The sequence below is a fragment of the Agrilus planipennis genome, unplaced genomic scaffold (assembly GCF_000699045.2).
Source record: "Agrilus planipennis isolate EAB-ADULT unplaced genomic scaffold, Apla_2.0 scaffold210, whole genome shotgun sequence".
Classification (NCBI taxonomy): domain Eukaryota; kingdom Metazoa; phylum Arthropoda; class Insecta; order Coleoptera; family Buprestidae; genus Agrilus; species Agrilus planipennis.
In genome coordinates, this window is record NW_020442439.1 from 454,731 (window position 1) to 473,564 (window position 18,834).

Sequence of the window (18,834 nt, forward strand, 5' to 3'; positions counted from 1 at the left end):
GAATTGTGACCTTGAAGAAATCTGCGCGAAGATAGAAAGAATACACACTAGGCGTGAGCAAGACAGAAATAGTTGGAACAAGCTTGAACGAGCAGAGCTCTCGATGGGCGGTCTTAGAAGATCGGCTAGAACTGTACAGTACTAGACGAAAATGTTTAGCAATTTCTTAAAACAAAAATGTATATAAATTAACAATAGAAAACAAAGCAAAAGTTTTATAGGTGTGTAGAGCGTTAAGTTAATTCACTTATTATTATTTTTGGCTCAGTATGCTTTTAAATAAAGGATATTCTCAAATTTTAACGAGGCAGCTTAAATAATTTTGCAAATGGTACTGTACACTTTTGTCTAGCTCTCGCTCGATGATCGGTGGAGAAATGAGCTCCGCAAACAAATATGATTGAATTTGGAATTATGCTACGGCGCATCCTAATAAAGGGAAGGGGCATATCTCTAACTTCTTGAAACGGACAGTAATGGTTTAAACCTCTAGGCCATGCCGTTTCTAGTAGCGATGATAACTAATAAAGTACGCGAGGTAGGCCTTGTGTTTCCAATTATTTTTTATTAGTGATGATGCTGTTTAGAGTTATTCGTTTCTAGCGAAGTTACGACTCTTATCTCTAGTCTGCTTGGACGTGATTATAGTACGCCAGAGCTAGGTTATGTGTACTTATGAATTCAAGGGCCTTTGTATACTTTAATGAATGATTACCTATGCAGTGAAACAGCTCGTCGGATAAGAAAACATACATACGTTCATGCATATATAAAAAGCGTTATCTGTCACAAAAGCCACGTAAAATCGAGGAAATTAAATTTTGTAATACTCGTGGAAAACGTGTAGAGTCACGTATACTAGCTGTCGTTGTTTTCAAGCGCCAGGTGCAAACAATACTTAGAGATTGGTGCAGTGAGTAATTAGTTCGCACCAACGCGCAACGGCTCAAATGACACTTTACAGAACAAATTCAACGTTTCGTAACTCAACTTGCATGTATAAATTCAAGTGATGTTTATGAGCTCAGAGAAATTATTCTAAAATCGAGTCTCTCAAACTGCACATCTGCTTTAACGATGCCTCTTTTATTCTCCTAGCCAATTACGAAATATAAACATTGTTTGGAGTAGTTTTAAAGGCTGTGCATCTATAGAAATACAAAGTAATTATAGGTATTGTGAATTTTTGGAGTGTTGATTTAATTAATTTTTGACGGGACTTGAACTTCGACGAAACCCTTGTACAAACTAGAGTGGGTGGATCGGCTTGCGAGTTTCGATGTTTTAGGGAGCCGGACCATAGGTTCGACCATAATGGGAGGGTTCTTAAAGAGAAACTAGACTAAGACAAGTCCCTGAAAGAGGACAGCAGCTCTTCCAAAAGTCAGGTTGGGAGAGATTACGAGGATCGGTATGGCACTCTGATGCACAATACTGCGATGTGGAAGGCAACGGGAAATAACCCCATTATGATTCCGAGAAGAACATATCACACAATTAAATGATGACGTCGTTTGGGGTAAAGCGCTCCGGACGTAAACTAGTCTAGCGGGGACTACTGTGGGGAATGTCATCAATAAGTGCATAGGGGTAGGTGCAATAGGTGCAATAGCGTGGACAATGAGGCAATAGATTGGAATTAGATGTAGTAGGTATTAGTGAAGTCCGTTGGCCCGAAGCTGGAGACTTTAGAGTAATACATACTGGATCGGTGGAAGGTAATGCAGGGGTAGGAATTGTAATGTGTAGGAAAGTAGGGCAGAGTGTAGAAAGTTATTTACAAAAAACCGATAGGATAGTTATGGTTAAATTAAACTCAAAGCCGGTAAGAACGGTATTAGTGCAGGTCTACATGCCTACATCATCTTACAGTGATAAACACGTAGAAGCGGTTTAAGCAGATATAGAAGACCTGTTGAGTTTAGTGAAAGGGCAGGAAAACCTAATAGTTGTAGGAGATTTCAACGCAGTAATAGGTGAGGGTAAAGTGGATGCAATAGCAGGTTCTTTTGGATTAGGCAATAGAAACGATAGGAGAGATAGGCTGATAGAATTTTGCGATAAACATAACTTAACCGTCGCGGACACTTTATTTAACCATCACGTTAGGAGGCGCTATACGTGGAAGATGTCAGGTGATTTAGGAAGATATCAGTTAGATTACATACTTGTTAGGCAAAGATTTAAAAATCAAGTGAAGGACTGTAGGAGTTATCCAGGAGTAGATATAGATAGCGATCATAACTTAGTAGTTATGAAGATCAACCTTAAATTGAAAATTTTGAAAAAGAGGGAAGGGAGGAGACGACTTGACTAAATTTTGAAAAGCTAATATGTAACGAAACGCCTGATAGGCTAGGTAAAAGGAGAGACGAAATACTAAAGGCGGCTGGAGAAACGAATGACAGGGACAACGAGACGAAGGTAGGACACCCTGGATAATAAATGAGATTTTAGGATTAATAGAAGAAAGACGGAAATACAAAAACAAAACAGGCGAAGAAGGGCAAAGAAGATATAAAGCTATAAAGTGGGAAATAATTAGGAAGTGTAGGGCAGCTAAGGAACAGTGGATTGATAGGATGTGTAAAGAAGCAGAAGAAAAGTTTGAAGTATAATAGGTAAAACCGATGAGGCGTATAATATAATTAAAAGGAATTTTAGAGATGTAGGATACAGTAGTAATAATATAAGAAATGAAGCAGGGGTCATTTTAATAGAAAATGAGGAAAAGGCAGATATATCCATAGATGGAAAATATATTTAGAGAACCTACACGCAGGCCATGAGTTAGGAGATATATTAGAGAAGGAAGATAGTGTGGAGATAGATGAGTCAGGTAATCCCAAAATGAGAGTAGAGTTCGATGTAGCATTAAAAAACTTAAAGAATAATAAGGCGCCAGGGGTTAATGGGATACAGGGGGAAATTCTAAAACATACAGGACAACAGGTTAAAGATTGTATGTTTACGTACATTTACGAGACAGGGAAAGTTCCAGATGATTCTAAAGATTATAAACGGAACGTGGTAGTAACCATACCTAAAAAGAGAGGCGCGTATAGGAGCGAGACATTTAGCAAAATTAGCTTAACCTCCCATTCGTCAAAAATCATAACTAGAATTGTACAGAGGACGGAAAAAAGTGCGGAAGAACTATTAGGGGAAGATCAATTTGGGTTTAGAAGAAATAGAGGAACGCGGGAGGCCATTCTTATTTATGTGTAACAATAGAGAAAACGATAGAAAAAGGAATGTGTGGGTACATAGTATTTGTAGATATAGAAAAAGCTTTTGACAATGTTAAATGGGACAAGATGTTAAATATACTTAAAAATGTAGGGATGAATTACAAAGATAGAAGTGTGATACTTAGTGTGTATAAAGAACAATAGGCAGTTATAGAGTTAGGGTTGTAACGAAGAGAAAGTAAATATCAGAAAGGGAATCAGACAGGGATGCACAGTCACCACTACTTTTTAATCTGTACATCCAAGACGCGATCAACATCATTAAAGACAGTACAACTATAGGGATTGTTATACAGGAGCAAAAGATTAGTATGCTTAGATTTGCAGATGATGTAGTAGTATTAGCATCTAGCAAGGAGGACTTAGAGATAGCTTTAAATAAAATGGAAACTGTACTGATGAAACAATACTGTATGAAAATAAATAAAAGTAAAACTAAAATACTGGTATACAAGGGAAGAAAAAGTAGGGAAAGGGCGAATATAAAAGTAAGAGGCGAAAAATTAGAAGAAGTGGCTGATGTTAGATATCTAGGAAGTCAGATAAGTCAGGACGGAAGGAATAGTTGGGATATAAAGCAGAGGCTAGCGTAGGGTCGTGTCGCCATTAATGAAAAGAAGTCACTTCTATGCTTGCGAACGATTAATTTAGAAATTCGAAAAAGGTTGTTAAAGGTGTATGTTAGGTGCGCAGCGTTGTAAGGTTGCGAAACATGGACAGTGGGCGCGGCGGAAAACAAAATGGTGAGGATAAGGTGAATAGAAAAAGTTAGAATTGAAGAGGTATTAGAAAGAATAGGAGAACAAAGGAGTCTATGGAAGTCAATAAGAAATAGGCGAAATAGGTTGGTAGGACACGTTCTCAGGCGTGAAGGTGTAGTCAGAGACATATTAGAGGCAGAAGGGTAGAGGTAGACCTAGATTAGATTACTGTTCGCAAATAGTTAGGGATGCGGGTTGTTCTAGTTTTAGGGAAATGCTAAGTATAGCTTAGGATAGGAAAGAGTGGAGGTACGTGTCCAACCAGTCTTGGGACTGACAACCTTGTGATGATGCATTTAATTTTGCATTTTTTCTTTAGACTTTTCGTTAGGTTATCTTAATTGAAGTCACATCTTCATATAGTAATGAAATCTCAGGAAAGAAAAATTAATTAAACCAAAAGGGACTTTACCTGCTAGAATTTGTAATCCACCCGCAATTTTGGCCGTGTTAGTATGAATAACGTAAGTGACGCAACATGCAGCTGCAGCGGTCACAGCAACAAGAAGACTTATCGCACTTGCTGTACCAACCAAAACGGTGCTCGCTTTCCACCATGGACTCGGGATATCCCAAAATCTGTAACAAATTTTAAATCTATAATTAACAGTACGTATCTACTTGTCAAACTGACTACACGACATACAAAATGTATTAGAATGAACAATAAATGTATGGCGGCATGACCTAGATTTTTAGACCATTGCTTAGAATTCGGGAGGATAGCGGTTTGATCAATTCGCCAGCTCTAGTCCTTGTTTTTGTGTGATTTGCTTTAATCACTTAAGCAAATGTTGGTGTAGTAATATTCCACAGATTTCTTGTTGTCTGTTTACATTTCGCCCATCTCTTCTTTCTCGCCTTAATCACCATCGTCCCATTCCCACGGTCCTAAAAGGAAGCTAAAGAGCGCCTTCCGCCTTACCCTCCATCGTAGTCCGGAAAACAACCAAACTGGTCTAAGAGGCACAATCGGCCTCCGCGTTCGGCAGCGTTCGACATCTGTCTCTCTCCTACTTGAGTGAGCGATGCGTCCGCGTGGACAGCTGCTATACAATAATACATTTCCATTTACCTCCTTCTCTATATCCATACAAAATATCTATCAAACAAATAAAATTAAAATTTTCTTTTGAAAAATGAAACCATTCCATCAGTATTTTCTTATGACGTTGTCACGTTCAATTATCGTCAGTAAACCGACTTTACAGACAACCGATTTTTTATTTACCAGGCATAAATCCAACCTATCGATTCTTTATCAGTTGCAGGAAAATGGCAATCAAACCAATGCTGCTTAATTTCAAACTTACAGACCTTTACTGCTTTTTATTTCCTGCTGTCGGTTCTAGTGCCTCGTGGACCTGTACTTAGGTGCAAAATGGTGGGTAGACCGGAAATCCCCATTCAGCTAGTCAGGGGAAATTAACTGAACAAATTTTGGATTGCTTAGTAGAAAACTGTCTCGAGAATCCCAATTTACCAAACGAATTTTGGAACTTAAACAAAAAGTGTCATAGAACAAAGTAATAAGTTAGTAATTGTTTAAAAATTTTGTAAAGTTTCATTAGAAATCAAGACGACCTAATTTAACCTAGGCTTCAAGGGTGTATTAATTGTTCCTCCTTTTTGGGGTTATGCACCTCTTGAATTAATGCAAATCTCCGAAGGAATTCGCTGAGTGTCTGTGTAATCTATTAATCTCACTTCGGCTTAGTTTATGTTTTGTCGGAACTGCAGGACTGCGACAGGATACTGATCAAGAACTCATTGCGTTAATTATTAAGAGCATATCATATACCTACAATACTACATGGAGAATCAAAAATTATACTTCATTTACTTTCTCTAGCTATGTGCTCCTTCCAATATTTTGGATGCGCGCTGGAAAAATCGTAGGTAGGGAGAAAAAAGCTCATTATACTCTCGACTCTTGTTCATTAAACATACTTTTTCATACAGTACCTGCCGAAACTTTTATTCAATCATGAATAGTAGTGCGAAGCGAAAACAAACGTTAAAACCTTTAATATGTCTCCAAATATAAATAAACATCTCGTTGATATTTTCAGTAGTAAATGGTACCAATAACAGCACATTTTAGCAATGCAATTGTAGTGGATAAAATGGTCAATTTTTCCGTGCAGTACTGTACGGATTATATGCTCCTCACCGGTTAAGAGTTTGGCCGAGAGTTGCCTCCTTCTTTGTCTGGCCTAGTGCTGTTCTTTTCTACTTTACGCCGGTCAAACTGAAGGTCACATCGCCACAGAAAGTAAACGAAATATACGAGCAGGTTTTAAAGTGTGTGCACTGTATACGCCTGGACCTTAACTCAGTTGTAATTATATAGGTGTTATCGTAGTTCTTAATAACAATCGCTGCAAATGATAAAGATATAGTAACTGTTCCTTTAAAATTTATCACATTGTCATAAGAGAAGAGCCAGGTGTTCTCTTTTGAGAATTATCTTCTATAAAATCAAGAATTTCGTCTTTTACATCGGCAATATAGTTCAAACCCTTAAAAAATCTTAAGACACCCCGCCGCACGTTCGTATCATACAAATTAAAATTGACTTGAACTTAGTCGTAGTTCTTGGACATTTACAGCCCCATGCATAAAATTTTTTGGGGCCCCCATTTATGAAAAAAATAAAATTCTTAAACAAATCCTCGCAATTTTATAGTTTAATACAGAGCAACGTGTAGGGCCCCATGAGTCAAGAATCCAACCCAGGGTGCACCGTTTGTGGTTCTGGAAATGATCAAATACTGTATTTGTTAGATTTTCAGGTTAGGATGCCTCGAAATCCTGATTTGAACTTGCAAATTACATCACCTCAGATTTATTATTTAGTCACAATTTGCTAGTTAAACAAAATGTAGGTAAGTCAACATTTTGATGTTTTACATGTTCATTACTATCAGGGTAGGTAGGTACGTATAAAAAAAGTTGTGTGCAATATTTGCAAAGTTGGTTTACGGGAAGTCGCGCTTAAAGCAAACAAGATTCCGGTGGTTGTTTGTAGAAAACACACATACAGCGGTAGAATTGGAATGTGAACGTTTTAAAATTAATTGGCTCGACCGCAGTTGGAAAACGTACAATAGTTTAAAACAGTAGCCGACCATAGAGGTAGTGTCCACTTTTGCATTATTATTATTAAGTTATTCCTTGTTACGTTATTTTACGATCACTATGACTACATTTAAATGAATTAGTATAAGGTTCAAAAAATAAGCTACGTACTTGGAAAAATTAACAAAACCCGGGTGAAAGTCTTCAAGACGATAAAGACGTTATCAAAATTAAAATAGGTTTAACCTAGTTTAACTGTTTGAAAAAAGAGATATAGAAGAATGTTCTCGGAGTAAGTGCTCTGGACAAACCATTTTTTTTTTCGTTATTTTTACTTCCTTCAAGTATCTTGTACCATTTTGTTCGCTAAAAAGTCAATTTATGCGTTGAAGGAAAGATCAATTTATTCATTGGAGGAAAGGTAAGTTCTCGAGTTTTCATAACGCTCACAACTATCGACGCTTACAAGCTCGCATGTATGACCAAAAATTTCAGCATTTAAGACAAATACTGGCTCTGTAAAAGGAAAAACTTAACCGGCAAGACCAAGAGTATGCCTGCAAGACAAAGACCAAGAAGTATTTGAGTAGAACCAAGATTAAGACCGAATAAGCGAGACCAAGATCAATACTAACACAGGGACAGTCTAGTTTTTGATCTGGCTTCGCTCATTACTAATGATAATTCGTCTCTGAAGAACACTAATTCGTTCGCTGGTTTAACTATCTGCTATTTTCTGCGTACCAAACGATTATGTTCTTGTAACTCCCAGGCTAGTGAGGAAAACAAAAGACACTTTTGGGTGTTTCATTCCCACCAGCCACTAATGCTGAGGACTACGCCGGAAGGTAGGGCGGAAGGCCCTCTTCAGCGTCCTTTCAGGAATCGAAGGAATGGGTGGGTGGTGGTTCGGGTGAGAAAGATGAGACGGACGAAATGAAGACACAAGAGAATGAAATATTATCTGTGGAATGTTACTGTCCCAGCCAGTGGTGTTGTGCTAATTTTTTTTTTACCGGAACGCGTATATATAATTATATAGACAGGGCCGATCCTGGGTAGGCGGCCGCTCTGTGCGGTCTCATGTCCCAAATTTGACGACGACGGGGGAGGGGGGATTTCCCCCAATTTTCGCCCGTCGCCAGGATCGGCCCTGTTCACGGTTCGGAAAAACAAGCCGGTTCGTTCCGGTTTTTGTTCCGGTTCGGGTTCGGTTCAAACCCTTGTTTATAATAATACATATAAAAATTCGTCAAAAATTAGAAAAAAAAATCAGCAATTCTTTTTAATTTTCTTTTCAATACGTCAGCCAATTCTCGTTATCAGAAATCATCTTTAGTTCCGGAACGCGTTCCTGTCCAGAAAGGATGTACCGGAACGACGTTTCGAAGCGTTCCGACTCGACAACACCACTGCTCCCAGCATTTGCCTAAGTGATCCAAGAAACCACAGAAAAACTGGAATCGAACCGGCGTCCTCCCGAATGTTAAGCAGTGGTCTAAATCTCTAGGCCATGCCGGTCGGTGGCTGATAAGAGGGGTACAATCCCTAGAGATCTAGAGGTCTGGACCCTTCCCTACTAAATCCGTCACTGTGTAAATAGGTACCGAATAAAGCTCTTAGCGTGTCGTAAGTTTCTTTGCTCTGAATTGTTTTAAGACTGCCCTGATTACGCCGTTTGGTTGCGGTACTGGATTTACACACTAGTATTAGTTTCATTGGTAATGTTTTCGGTTTGACAAAGCAACGATCTCGGTCAGTGAACTAACCTAACCACACTCTTGTACGCCTCTATTTACATCACCGTAATGTGCATTTTAAATTGTAAAAGCCCGTTATTTCTAATCGCGTTCGACTATGGCAGCAGGCGACATTCGCATTTTCACATCCAGAGTTTGTAAAATTGTTTGCTTACCCTGCATAGCGACCGCATTCTTCCACTATCTCCACCGAGCCGTGCAGACCAATCCGAGGGTAGTTGCAGCGCCTAAACGAACTAAAATATGCGTCAACCTTTCCCAGCAAACGACCCTGAAACAAAGTTATTTGCGATAGTGTTGTTTGTCAGTTACATGGACGCATGAAGGTTTATTTTGAGATTAAAATGTTCATAAACGAATTTCAGTCAACTACTATAGTTCAAACAATAACGTTATTATAATTTGATTTGGATATTCGAATTATCCGATATTTGAACATTTGTAAATATTTGAACAATTAAATAGCCAATAAATGAAATATTTGAATGGCTATTCAACTCCTCAATTTATCAATGTATCAGCCGCTTCTGGCAGACTTGCAGAAAGCAGGGCAAATGTGACCTATTGTTAAAAAGAATACAGGCAAGCTTGTGAATTGTTGAAACAAGTACAGTACAACTAGCGTAAAGCGGAGCCCCCATCAAAGTGACATGGCGTAAGATATGACGCGTGATTTAACAAATGGCGTGCATCTACGATGCTACTTCAAATTGAACCAATGCTAGGAAGTGGATCAGCGCTCATTGAACGAACGTAGCGAGTAACATGCCAGTTGTAGCTTCTAGCAGTCATGCCACTGCAATAAAAGTAGAGCTTGTTCTATTTTCTAGTCACTCCGCTTAAGTATTACTTCACTTTCTTGTTGATTAACCAAAAATGAAGGATGATTCAAATTTCAATATTCATTTGCTTCAATGACTGAAGCAAATCCCTGCATTTATGATCACATATGTGGCGAATATTCTGACAGGAATGTGTAAAAAAATATCTAGGAGACGAAAGGACATTATATGCCTTGTATGTTTGTATGGGAGATGGCGTATGGTTTCGGACTAGTGCTATCTCTTTCATGACACACTTACGCACTATCGTGAGAGAGATGGATATTATAAGAACAAAGGCCGGAATCCATAGTAGAATGAAGATTCGGGCTATAGGGCCGTGGTCTAAGTGACTGTCGACTGTCGCTGTCGAGACTTCGAGATATAATCTACGTTCACGTTGCCAACGCAGCACCACCACTGAGGATGTCAGGCGCAGTAGCTGACGAAACGTCTGGACGGAATAGTTCACTTAGACCACGGAACAAACAGAATAGCTCAAAACCCCAACGCCAAAACACGACACTGTAGTTGTCCGAAGCACTTTTCGGTAACAAAGTTACCTTCTTCAGGGACTGAAGTAAACTAAACCTAAATGAGAACTAATCCTATAGTCCTAATCTTCATTCTACTGAGATGGATATTGTCCGAAACTTCGTTCCATCTCTTTCTTTTATTGTACCACAATTCTGACCGCTAAGGCATGTCCATTAGTAAACGTCGATGTTTTAATGCTACGCTTCTTTGGTGGGCGGTCCCCCTAAGAAAAACACTGTCTATGTTACGTTCAAAGATGCGATGTGAACAACGCTTATGTATTTAATTTCCTCGCGAATCATCCGTTTTCAATCACTCGCGCTGTATCGAACGTGAAACCAATTCAAATCCACTGATTAGTAGTTTCTGGAATATTAGTTTAGTAAGCCGTTTGGAAGTGTTACACTCACGTATACATGCGATGAAATCAATAGGTAAAGAAGACCACAAAAGTTGTAAATTGTCACTTGCATGACACATACAGAGGCGATCAATAAGGCGACGTAACAAAAGAATTTCGAGAGATTGCTAGAAAAAATATACATATAACTGGTTCTCGAGAAGATCAGCTGATATATGAACAGGTGATTGGTGCGAATAATAAACCAATTACAGTTATATTATCGTAATACACTGTTATATAAATAAGCGTAATTAATAAACGTTTGTGAGATAAATAAGAGACCACATCTATTAAAGTTTGCAGTTTTTAAATGTTTCATTTTGAATTAAGTGAGTAGATACCCTATACATGTATACAACAACCTCACTATAAAACTATCACCCATCATCATCATCATAAGGTCGTCAGTCCCAAGACTGGTTGGACACGTACCTCCACTTTTTCCTATCCTGAGCTAATCTTCGCATTTCCCCAAAACGTCCCAGAACATCCCACATCCTTAACCATTTGCGAACAGTAATCTAATATAGGTCTACCTCTACCCCTCCTAACTCCTGTTTCTGCCTCCAATATGTCTCTAACTAGACCTTCATGTCTAAGAAGGTGCCCTACCAACCTATCTCGCCTATTTCTTATTGACTTCCATAGAGTCTTTTGTTCTCCTATTCTTTCTAATACCTCTTTATTTCTAACCTTTTCTTTCCACGTTATCGAACCTAAAATATAATGAGGATAAGTCATACGAATTACATCAGTATCATAAAGTCGTCAGTCCTAAGACTAGTTGGACATGAACCTCAACTCCTTCCTATCCTGAACTAATCATTTAATTTCTCTAAAACTAGACCATCTCGCATTCTTAACTATTGATGTCCTACCAACCTATCATGCTTATTTCTTATTGACCTCCATAGAGCCTTCTGTTCTCTTAGTCTTTCTAATGTCTCTTCCTTTCTAACCCTCTCTATCCACGGTATCCTCATCATTAATGGTAATAATTATTATCAGAGCTTTTCTTAAACTTGCCAGACTGTATATTTACTTATGAATGCAATCAATATCGGCAGCACATTCTATGTATCCAAATGCCAACAGCCGCAAACCATAAACTCTATGGTGGACAAGGCAAACAGAGCCAATGAACTTAAGGAAAGTTTCCGGAAGTAATTAGGGATATTCCATAAATAATTGATCAACATCCGACGAATAATATATAGAGTGCAAGAGAAAAAAAGTGCCGAGCTTGCAGGAGGTGAAAAAGCACTATAAAACATGAAAATTAAATTAATATTTATAAGTCCGAAAATTCACCGTTTTCGAGAAAGAGAAAGTTGAAAGCACAGGTAAATTCAATGCCGGCCCTGGTAATGAAATACGGCTCGCAATACTGCACTTAATCAGTTGGTGATTACCAGTATCAGTGTAGTATTTGTTGTGTGTTTTTTATTGTTTATTTATTAAGTTAAATTAAATATGATTCCGGGTATTTATGTTAACAGCCAAACTCTAGTAGTTGTTTCCTCTTTTAACGTTTAAACCTAGTATCAATCATTAGTGTAGGTCAGTCTGTAGAACAGTTGTTATTACAATAATGTGACATGATATGTATTTACGGTTGTATCGCCCCTGTGGAACCAAATCTTCTATTTCAGAAATAATAGCTTTGAAATAGTAGGCAACGTTGACTCATGTGATAGTGTGGCAAATTTTAAAGTAACACTTGCTGCGTCCTTATCATTTACAGCGAGTGCAAGCCTTGTTTGAACCTGATTTTCTGTCACTAGTTGATTTAGATTAGGATGGAATTTTGTATTTCAATTACAATTCGTGCGACGCAAATTCGCATGTCTTCAATTTTTCCTAATTTCAAGAACTGTTTTCGGGAAATGTATGAAATGAAAATTTTGGACACTTATAGTAAGTTTGTATATAACCATCAGCAAGAATGAAATGCGTGCGCCTTAACAGTATCCAAATGGTGGTGTGAAAATTTGGCTTAATAAAATTACAATTATCTAAGTCATTAATTCTCTTTTGCCGACTAATCATTACATAACTTACATTTTATTTTTGTTTATTACAGGAAGAGTTACAATTATGGTCAACCGACAGTGTTCGATGGTAAGTTTTTTTTTACTTATTTAGTCTTCTTGATTCACAATTATACTAATATACCTAATTGTATATTATTATTACATAGGATAGTTTATGTTAAGACAACTGTTACCTAAAACTACTTCATTACTATTCTTATGTACTTATTTCTCACTTTTATCACTGAAAATTTAAAATTAGGATGAACGTTTTTGAGGTTAGGTAAATAAAAGTTGTCTTCAAAATTATCGTTGCGGTAATTAGGTAAAGGATTCATTGAGTATTAAAGTATATGTATATTTAGTGTACGAAGATATAGTTTGGAATAATATACGTATGCTTACCCATACGAAACCGGGTAATATCGCTAGTGAAACTATAGAACCCTAGAATCATCGGGTAAATCCGCGGAAGAAATCTTGAATTTACAACATACTAAACATTCAAGCTCATCGTGTTTGTTGAAACAAAGATAGTCTCGTTACATTATTCTAGCATCTAAAATATTAAAGGGCATTAAAGAAACTCCAGTTTGTCATAAATCTCTCTAGTCAAACAATGACCTCACCAATGGATATAAGTACATCTCCAAACTGCCTGTCGTATTATTGCCTATTTAGTATTACCTGTTATCGATTACTATTTCGGAAATGTATCTAATATAATTTATTTCACACATTTCCTAGCGATTTTAGGAATTATATACATTTCCTAGGAATCGTATACAATGCCGGATATCATACATTTCCGGTAACGTATATAAAACCGTACATTTATATGCGTTTTGTTGAGAGCAATCTACGTTAAAGCTTTTATTCGAAAGTATATGTTCGATAATGAATGGTTATTCCTCTAAAGCTGGAAACACTAAAAGGGCATCCGGTTGTCGCTGGCCGATTTTTTGAACCCGCGTCACGTACGCGAGCGCCATCAAAACACACGGCCAGCCGCTAAATCTTTATTTCATTGCTTAACGTGATTCTCAGCAAATGCAAGGTAATTTGGAAGGAATCTGGCTTACATCTCCATTTGGCGGCGAGTCGTCTCGGTACGAGTGTGAGTGTTCTATTGGTCCGGCGGTCCGGAACGCCACGATTCATATGAAAACAGATGTTCGCCCGCAAAAATTTATCTTTCCACCGTGCCGTATCATATCGCATCCCATCGCGGCAAATGGAACGGAAAAAGGTAATATTGAAGTAAATGTCGCGTCGTGTCGTAATCCGGCTATTACATTCGTTGTAAATGTGGTCCCGGTAAAGGTCCAGATGATGGCCCCGACCACCTTCGGGGGTGGGGTTGGGGGGATCAAAAGAGGAGGTCTCCCCCACCACTGTACCATAAAAAGTTCGTGGCGGTCTCACACCCATAAAAAGTTGTGGGGGTTTGTGAGATAAATAAGAGACCACATCTATTAAAGTTTGCAGTTTTTAAATGTTTCATTTTGAATTAAGTGAGTAGATACCCTATACATGTATACAACAACCTCACTATAAAACTATCACCCATCATCATCATCATAAGGTCGTCAGTCCCAAGACTGGTTGGACACGTACCTCCACTTTTTCCTATCCTGAGCTAATCTTCGCATTTCCCCAAAACGTCCCAGAACATCCCACATCCTTAACCATTTGCGAACAGTAATCTAATATAGGTCTACCTCTACCCCTCCTAACTCCCGTTTCTGCCTCCAATATGTCTCTAACTAGACCTTCATGTCTAAGAAGGTGCCCTACCAACCTATCTCGCCTATTTCTTATTGACTTCCATAGAGTCTTTTGTTCTCCTATTCTTTCTAATACCTCTTTATTTCTAACCTTTTCTTTCCACGTTATCGAACCTAAAATATAATGAGGATAAGTCANTGAGTGAGCGATGCGTCCGCGTGGACAGCTGCTATACAATAATACATTTCCATTTACCTCCTTCTCTATATCCATACAAAATATCTATCAAACAAATAAAATTAAAATTTTCTTTTGAAAAATGAAACCATTCCATCAGTATTTTCTTATGACGTTGTCACGTTCAACTGTCGTCAGTAAACCGACTTTACAGACAACCGATTTTTTGTCCTTAACTACGCTGCTGAATTCACTGCATGATTGTTGACTTATTTTTGTTACACCCTGTAGGTTTAACTAGATTGAGTTAGTTGGAAACTATCTTCGCTTTTGTTGAAGGTTTTAGTGCCAATAAAAATATTCATGTCTTGCGAAAGAGTGCGATTCCCTAATTTTTAAGTAGAAAGTAACAAAGAAGTTAGTCCCGTTATCTTTTATATAATATGTATAAGGGTAGATTTTACGGTAATACCCCGAGCACAGTATCTTTAAGGCATCTCATTATACAAAGGAAACTCCTATCCTGTTCTTCTTCTCTCGAAACGATCTCTGACGTCGATGTTCAAAATTTAAGTCGCTGAGTACCGTTTTCGTAATAATATAGCGCTTTGATGCGACAAAAGTTTTCGTCATTCCCGTATCCAGCGCCGGATGCTATGAAGTTGAAGAAGAGGTTGAATAAAGGGAAGAAACCGAGAAGAAGAGCTCGGCGTTACTCTTGAATTATTCATTTTGAGACGGGGCCGTATAAACTTTACTGGTTATCAAGAATTGAGAGAGACGTCAAACAATTTCCATTCGTACTCATAATTCTCCCTTTCGGAAGCCGTTCGATTTGCAAGTATATTGTTGTATTACGGTATCGGAACGAACGTGTAAGTCAACTCCGACATCTGTCATGAAATTCAAATTATATGCCTTGCATATGTCATACACCGACGAATGTCGATCATTATCTATTCGATGTTCTCATATGAAACTGTGGTTTTTCAATTTTCAACCGACGTCTAAGGAAAAGAAAGAAAGTTCTCAATTCGACTGTATTTTTTTGTGTGTGTGTAGTACGTGATTTCTTCGTTGATTGTGAATCGATTTCAATGATTCTTTATTTATCGAGTGTGCCAAGCGGTATTGACAAGACAGTACTGTATGAAAATAAATAAAAGTAAAACAAAAATACTGGCTTGCAAAGAAAGAAAGTAGGGAAAGAGCGAATATAAAGATAGGAGACGAAAAATTAGAAGAAGTGGCCGATTTTAGGTATCTGGGAAGTCAGATAGGTCAGGACGGAAGGAGTAGTAGGGATATAAAGCAGAGGATAGTGCAGGGTCGAGTCGCCTTTAATGAAAAGAAGTCACTTCTATGCTCGCGAACGGTTAATATAGAAATTCTAAAAAGGTTGTTGGGGCTGTAGAGGTGCGAAACATGAACAGTGGGCGCGGTGGAAAAGAAAAGGTTAGAAGCGTTCGAAATGTGGTGTTACAGGCGAATGATGAGGATACCGGGAATAGAGAAGGTTAAAAATGAACTAGTATTAGAAAGAGTAAGAGAACAGAGGACTCTATGGAAGTCAATAAGAAATAGGCGAGATAGGCTAGTAGGACACAAGTGGGGAAGAACCATTTTTTACCAGGTTAGTTGCCAAATGGTCACCAAGAAGAGATAGAAATAAAGCAAAAATGAGAAATTCTCAATCAAAAATTGGTTCGATTCGAGCATGATAACCGATAAACAAAATTTTCAAAAAAATCAGTGATGTGTTTATTTGGACAGAAACAAATATCCTATTGCTAAGAAAAACCATAGTTTTTATGATAATAATAAGTGTGAAGATGTTTGAAAATGAAAAAAGTATAGGTCTGTATTTCAGATCGTATCACGCTAGAATCGGACAATGAATGATTTATCATTTGATTTAAATGTTGTAGTTTCTAGAGGAAGACACCTGACCCCTCTGCTCCCCCCTCTTGGCAACGACCCTGCATCGCTCTTAGTATTACTAAAGTGGACTATTTTTACCACAGTATAAAGATTCTATACAGTAGGTTCACTTTCCAGCTACGTTCATGCATCCCACTCCTACTGACGCTTCACCCCGTCTAAACTCTCCGCTAAGTAGGGGCTGGCTTGTACACAGTGTGATCGTGAAGCCACAATGCAAATACAGTTTGTATCTAAACACTTCGGTAAAACTATTGAACCGTCCTCGTATATGTCTGTTCAACGCATATAAACTTAAATGGCCTGCAAAAAATGTTGATATTTTATGCAGATCAAAGGAGTGAACCTACTGTATGAAATCTTTATACGGTGTCTTTACCATACAAAAAACTACGAATATTGTATATAAGTTTCTACCATCTCTTGAATTAATTTTCTAATAGTTTTCGCTCTTCCTCATATACAAATAGGTGTATGATGCATGTACGACATGAACACTTTGGGAATAAACTTCTCTATAGTATAATAATAATAATGTAAATATAGCTTCACGTATGTATTATACACAAGTACGTCTATGGTTTGTCGGTCATAATTCGATGAACAGTTTCCGTAATCAGATTTCAGCTATAATTCGATTAGATTTCTGTAATATACGCAACGTGCTCAAATACGAACATTGATAACTGTCAATGGAACATATCACTGTGCATGTTACTTAATATAACAAGATATTCATAAATAGAGACACATTGTATATTCACTTGAATAAGTACATTACGTATTCAGTGTACGAAGTGACAGAAATTCAGGATAATGTACATGACAATGGGAAATTAACGTCTTCCGCGTCATGGTTTTTTTCAATGGTACTACATTGTCCTCGATAAAATTGAAGTAGAAGATAAAGCGATTACTGCGCAGAAATCTCATTGACACTGTTAGCAACTGAATATAGCTCGCAACCGATAACAGATTTCCAAAAATATGTATGGACTAAAATAATTCGAACTGGTCCGTATTTTTTTGGATCACTTGAGCGCGTCGCAAACAGCCCGACAGAACACAGACCAACTTTCACCTGCTGTCTTAACAGTGCGTTTTAGAAAATACCACAAATGGCGAGGTAAACGCCATCTGTGGTATATAATTATTATAATTCTATTCGATTATGGTAACGTGCCTATCACGTTGAGGTTACCTACGCCGAGATTCGTTTCAGCAAGTAGATATCCATATATTTAAATGGACCTTGTTAGAGCATACGTAATCCTACAATGTAGCATCGTACTACAGATGGCGTTTACCGCGCCATTTGTGGTATTTTCTAAAACGCTATGTATGGACTGTTTTGAATAAGCTAGTGTTCCAGAGTGTATGAAAAGAACACAGGTTGAATAATATAAGCCAATGGTAAAATGGCTAGAGATTTTCTTCAGGATCTTGTATGAAATAGTGAATAGCGCACTCAAGTATACAAATATATAGACACTAGATTTTCTCCGCGGGTTCGTATGTCACAAATCATCAGACCACATAAAAATTATTTTTATACCCCTCGAAAACAGCATTTCTTCTTCTGGATCGATTGAGTAGTTACAGCCTAAAATTGACCACATGTAACTAATTTTTCTCTCCAACGGGAACAATATTCTTTTTCGGATAAAACGTACCCTTGTCCTTTTCTGTACCCCTGACAAAGTTTCATGAAAGGCATGAAATCGACCACACATAACTAATTTTTCTGTCCCTCGGAAACAACATCTCTTTTCTGTATGAAAGGTACCCTACGTCCTTTTCTGTATCACTTTCTTCATCTTTATCATCATAAGGTCTTATAGTCTTCAGTCCTAGTGGCATAGCTTAAAGGTTTAGACCATTCCTTAGTATTTGGGAGGACGCCGGTTCGATTTCGGATTTCCTTGGATCACTTAGGCAAATGCTGGGACAGTAATATTCCACAGATAATCCATCATTCTTTTTTGTTTTCATTTCGTCCGCCTCATCATTCTCACACGAACCACCACCCACACATTCCCACGATTCCTGAAACGAGGCTTAAGAGGGCCTTCAGCCCTACCTTCCGGCGTAGTCCGGAGGGACTGCCGTCCACCAGCATTAATGGCTGTTGAAAATGAAGTACCCAAAAGTATTTTTGACGTGACAACATCTTATAATTCGATGGAGCCGGCTGCACACACGAAAAAACATGACTCATGCGGCGTTACCTCGCTCTGAGGCGTTCCATTTAAGGCTTGAAGTGCAAGCGAGAGCGCGAAACGAGCGACAAAGAGGCACAATCGGCCTCCGCGTTCGGCAGCGTTCGACATCTGTCTCTCTC

The 18,834-nt window shown here is 38.1% G+C and overlaps 1 protein-coding gene across 1 annotated transcript in view; it reads right to left on the reverse strand.

The window, feature by feature from the left end:
- The window catches only part of LOC108738888 (LHFPL tetraspan subfamily member 6 protein-like), a 109,713-nt gene that overhangs the window by 28,746 nt on the left and 62,133 nt on the right, over positions 1 to 18,834 (reverse strand). The window contains exons 3-4 of the mRNA XM_025980326.1: positions 9,009 to 9,124; positions 4,425 to 4,591 (exon numbers count right to left, since the gene is read on the reverse strand). Of these exons, the coding sequence (XP_025836111.1) occupies positions 4,425 to 4,591; positions 9,009 to 9,124 (283 nt within the window). The remainder of the gene's footprint in view (positions 1 to 4,424; positions 4,592 to 9,008; positions 9,125 to 18,834) is intronic.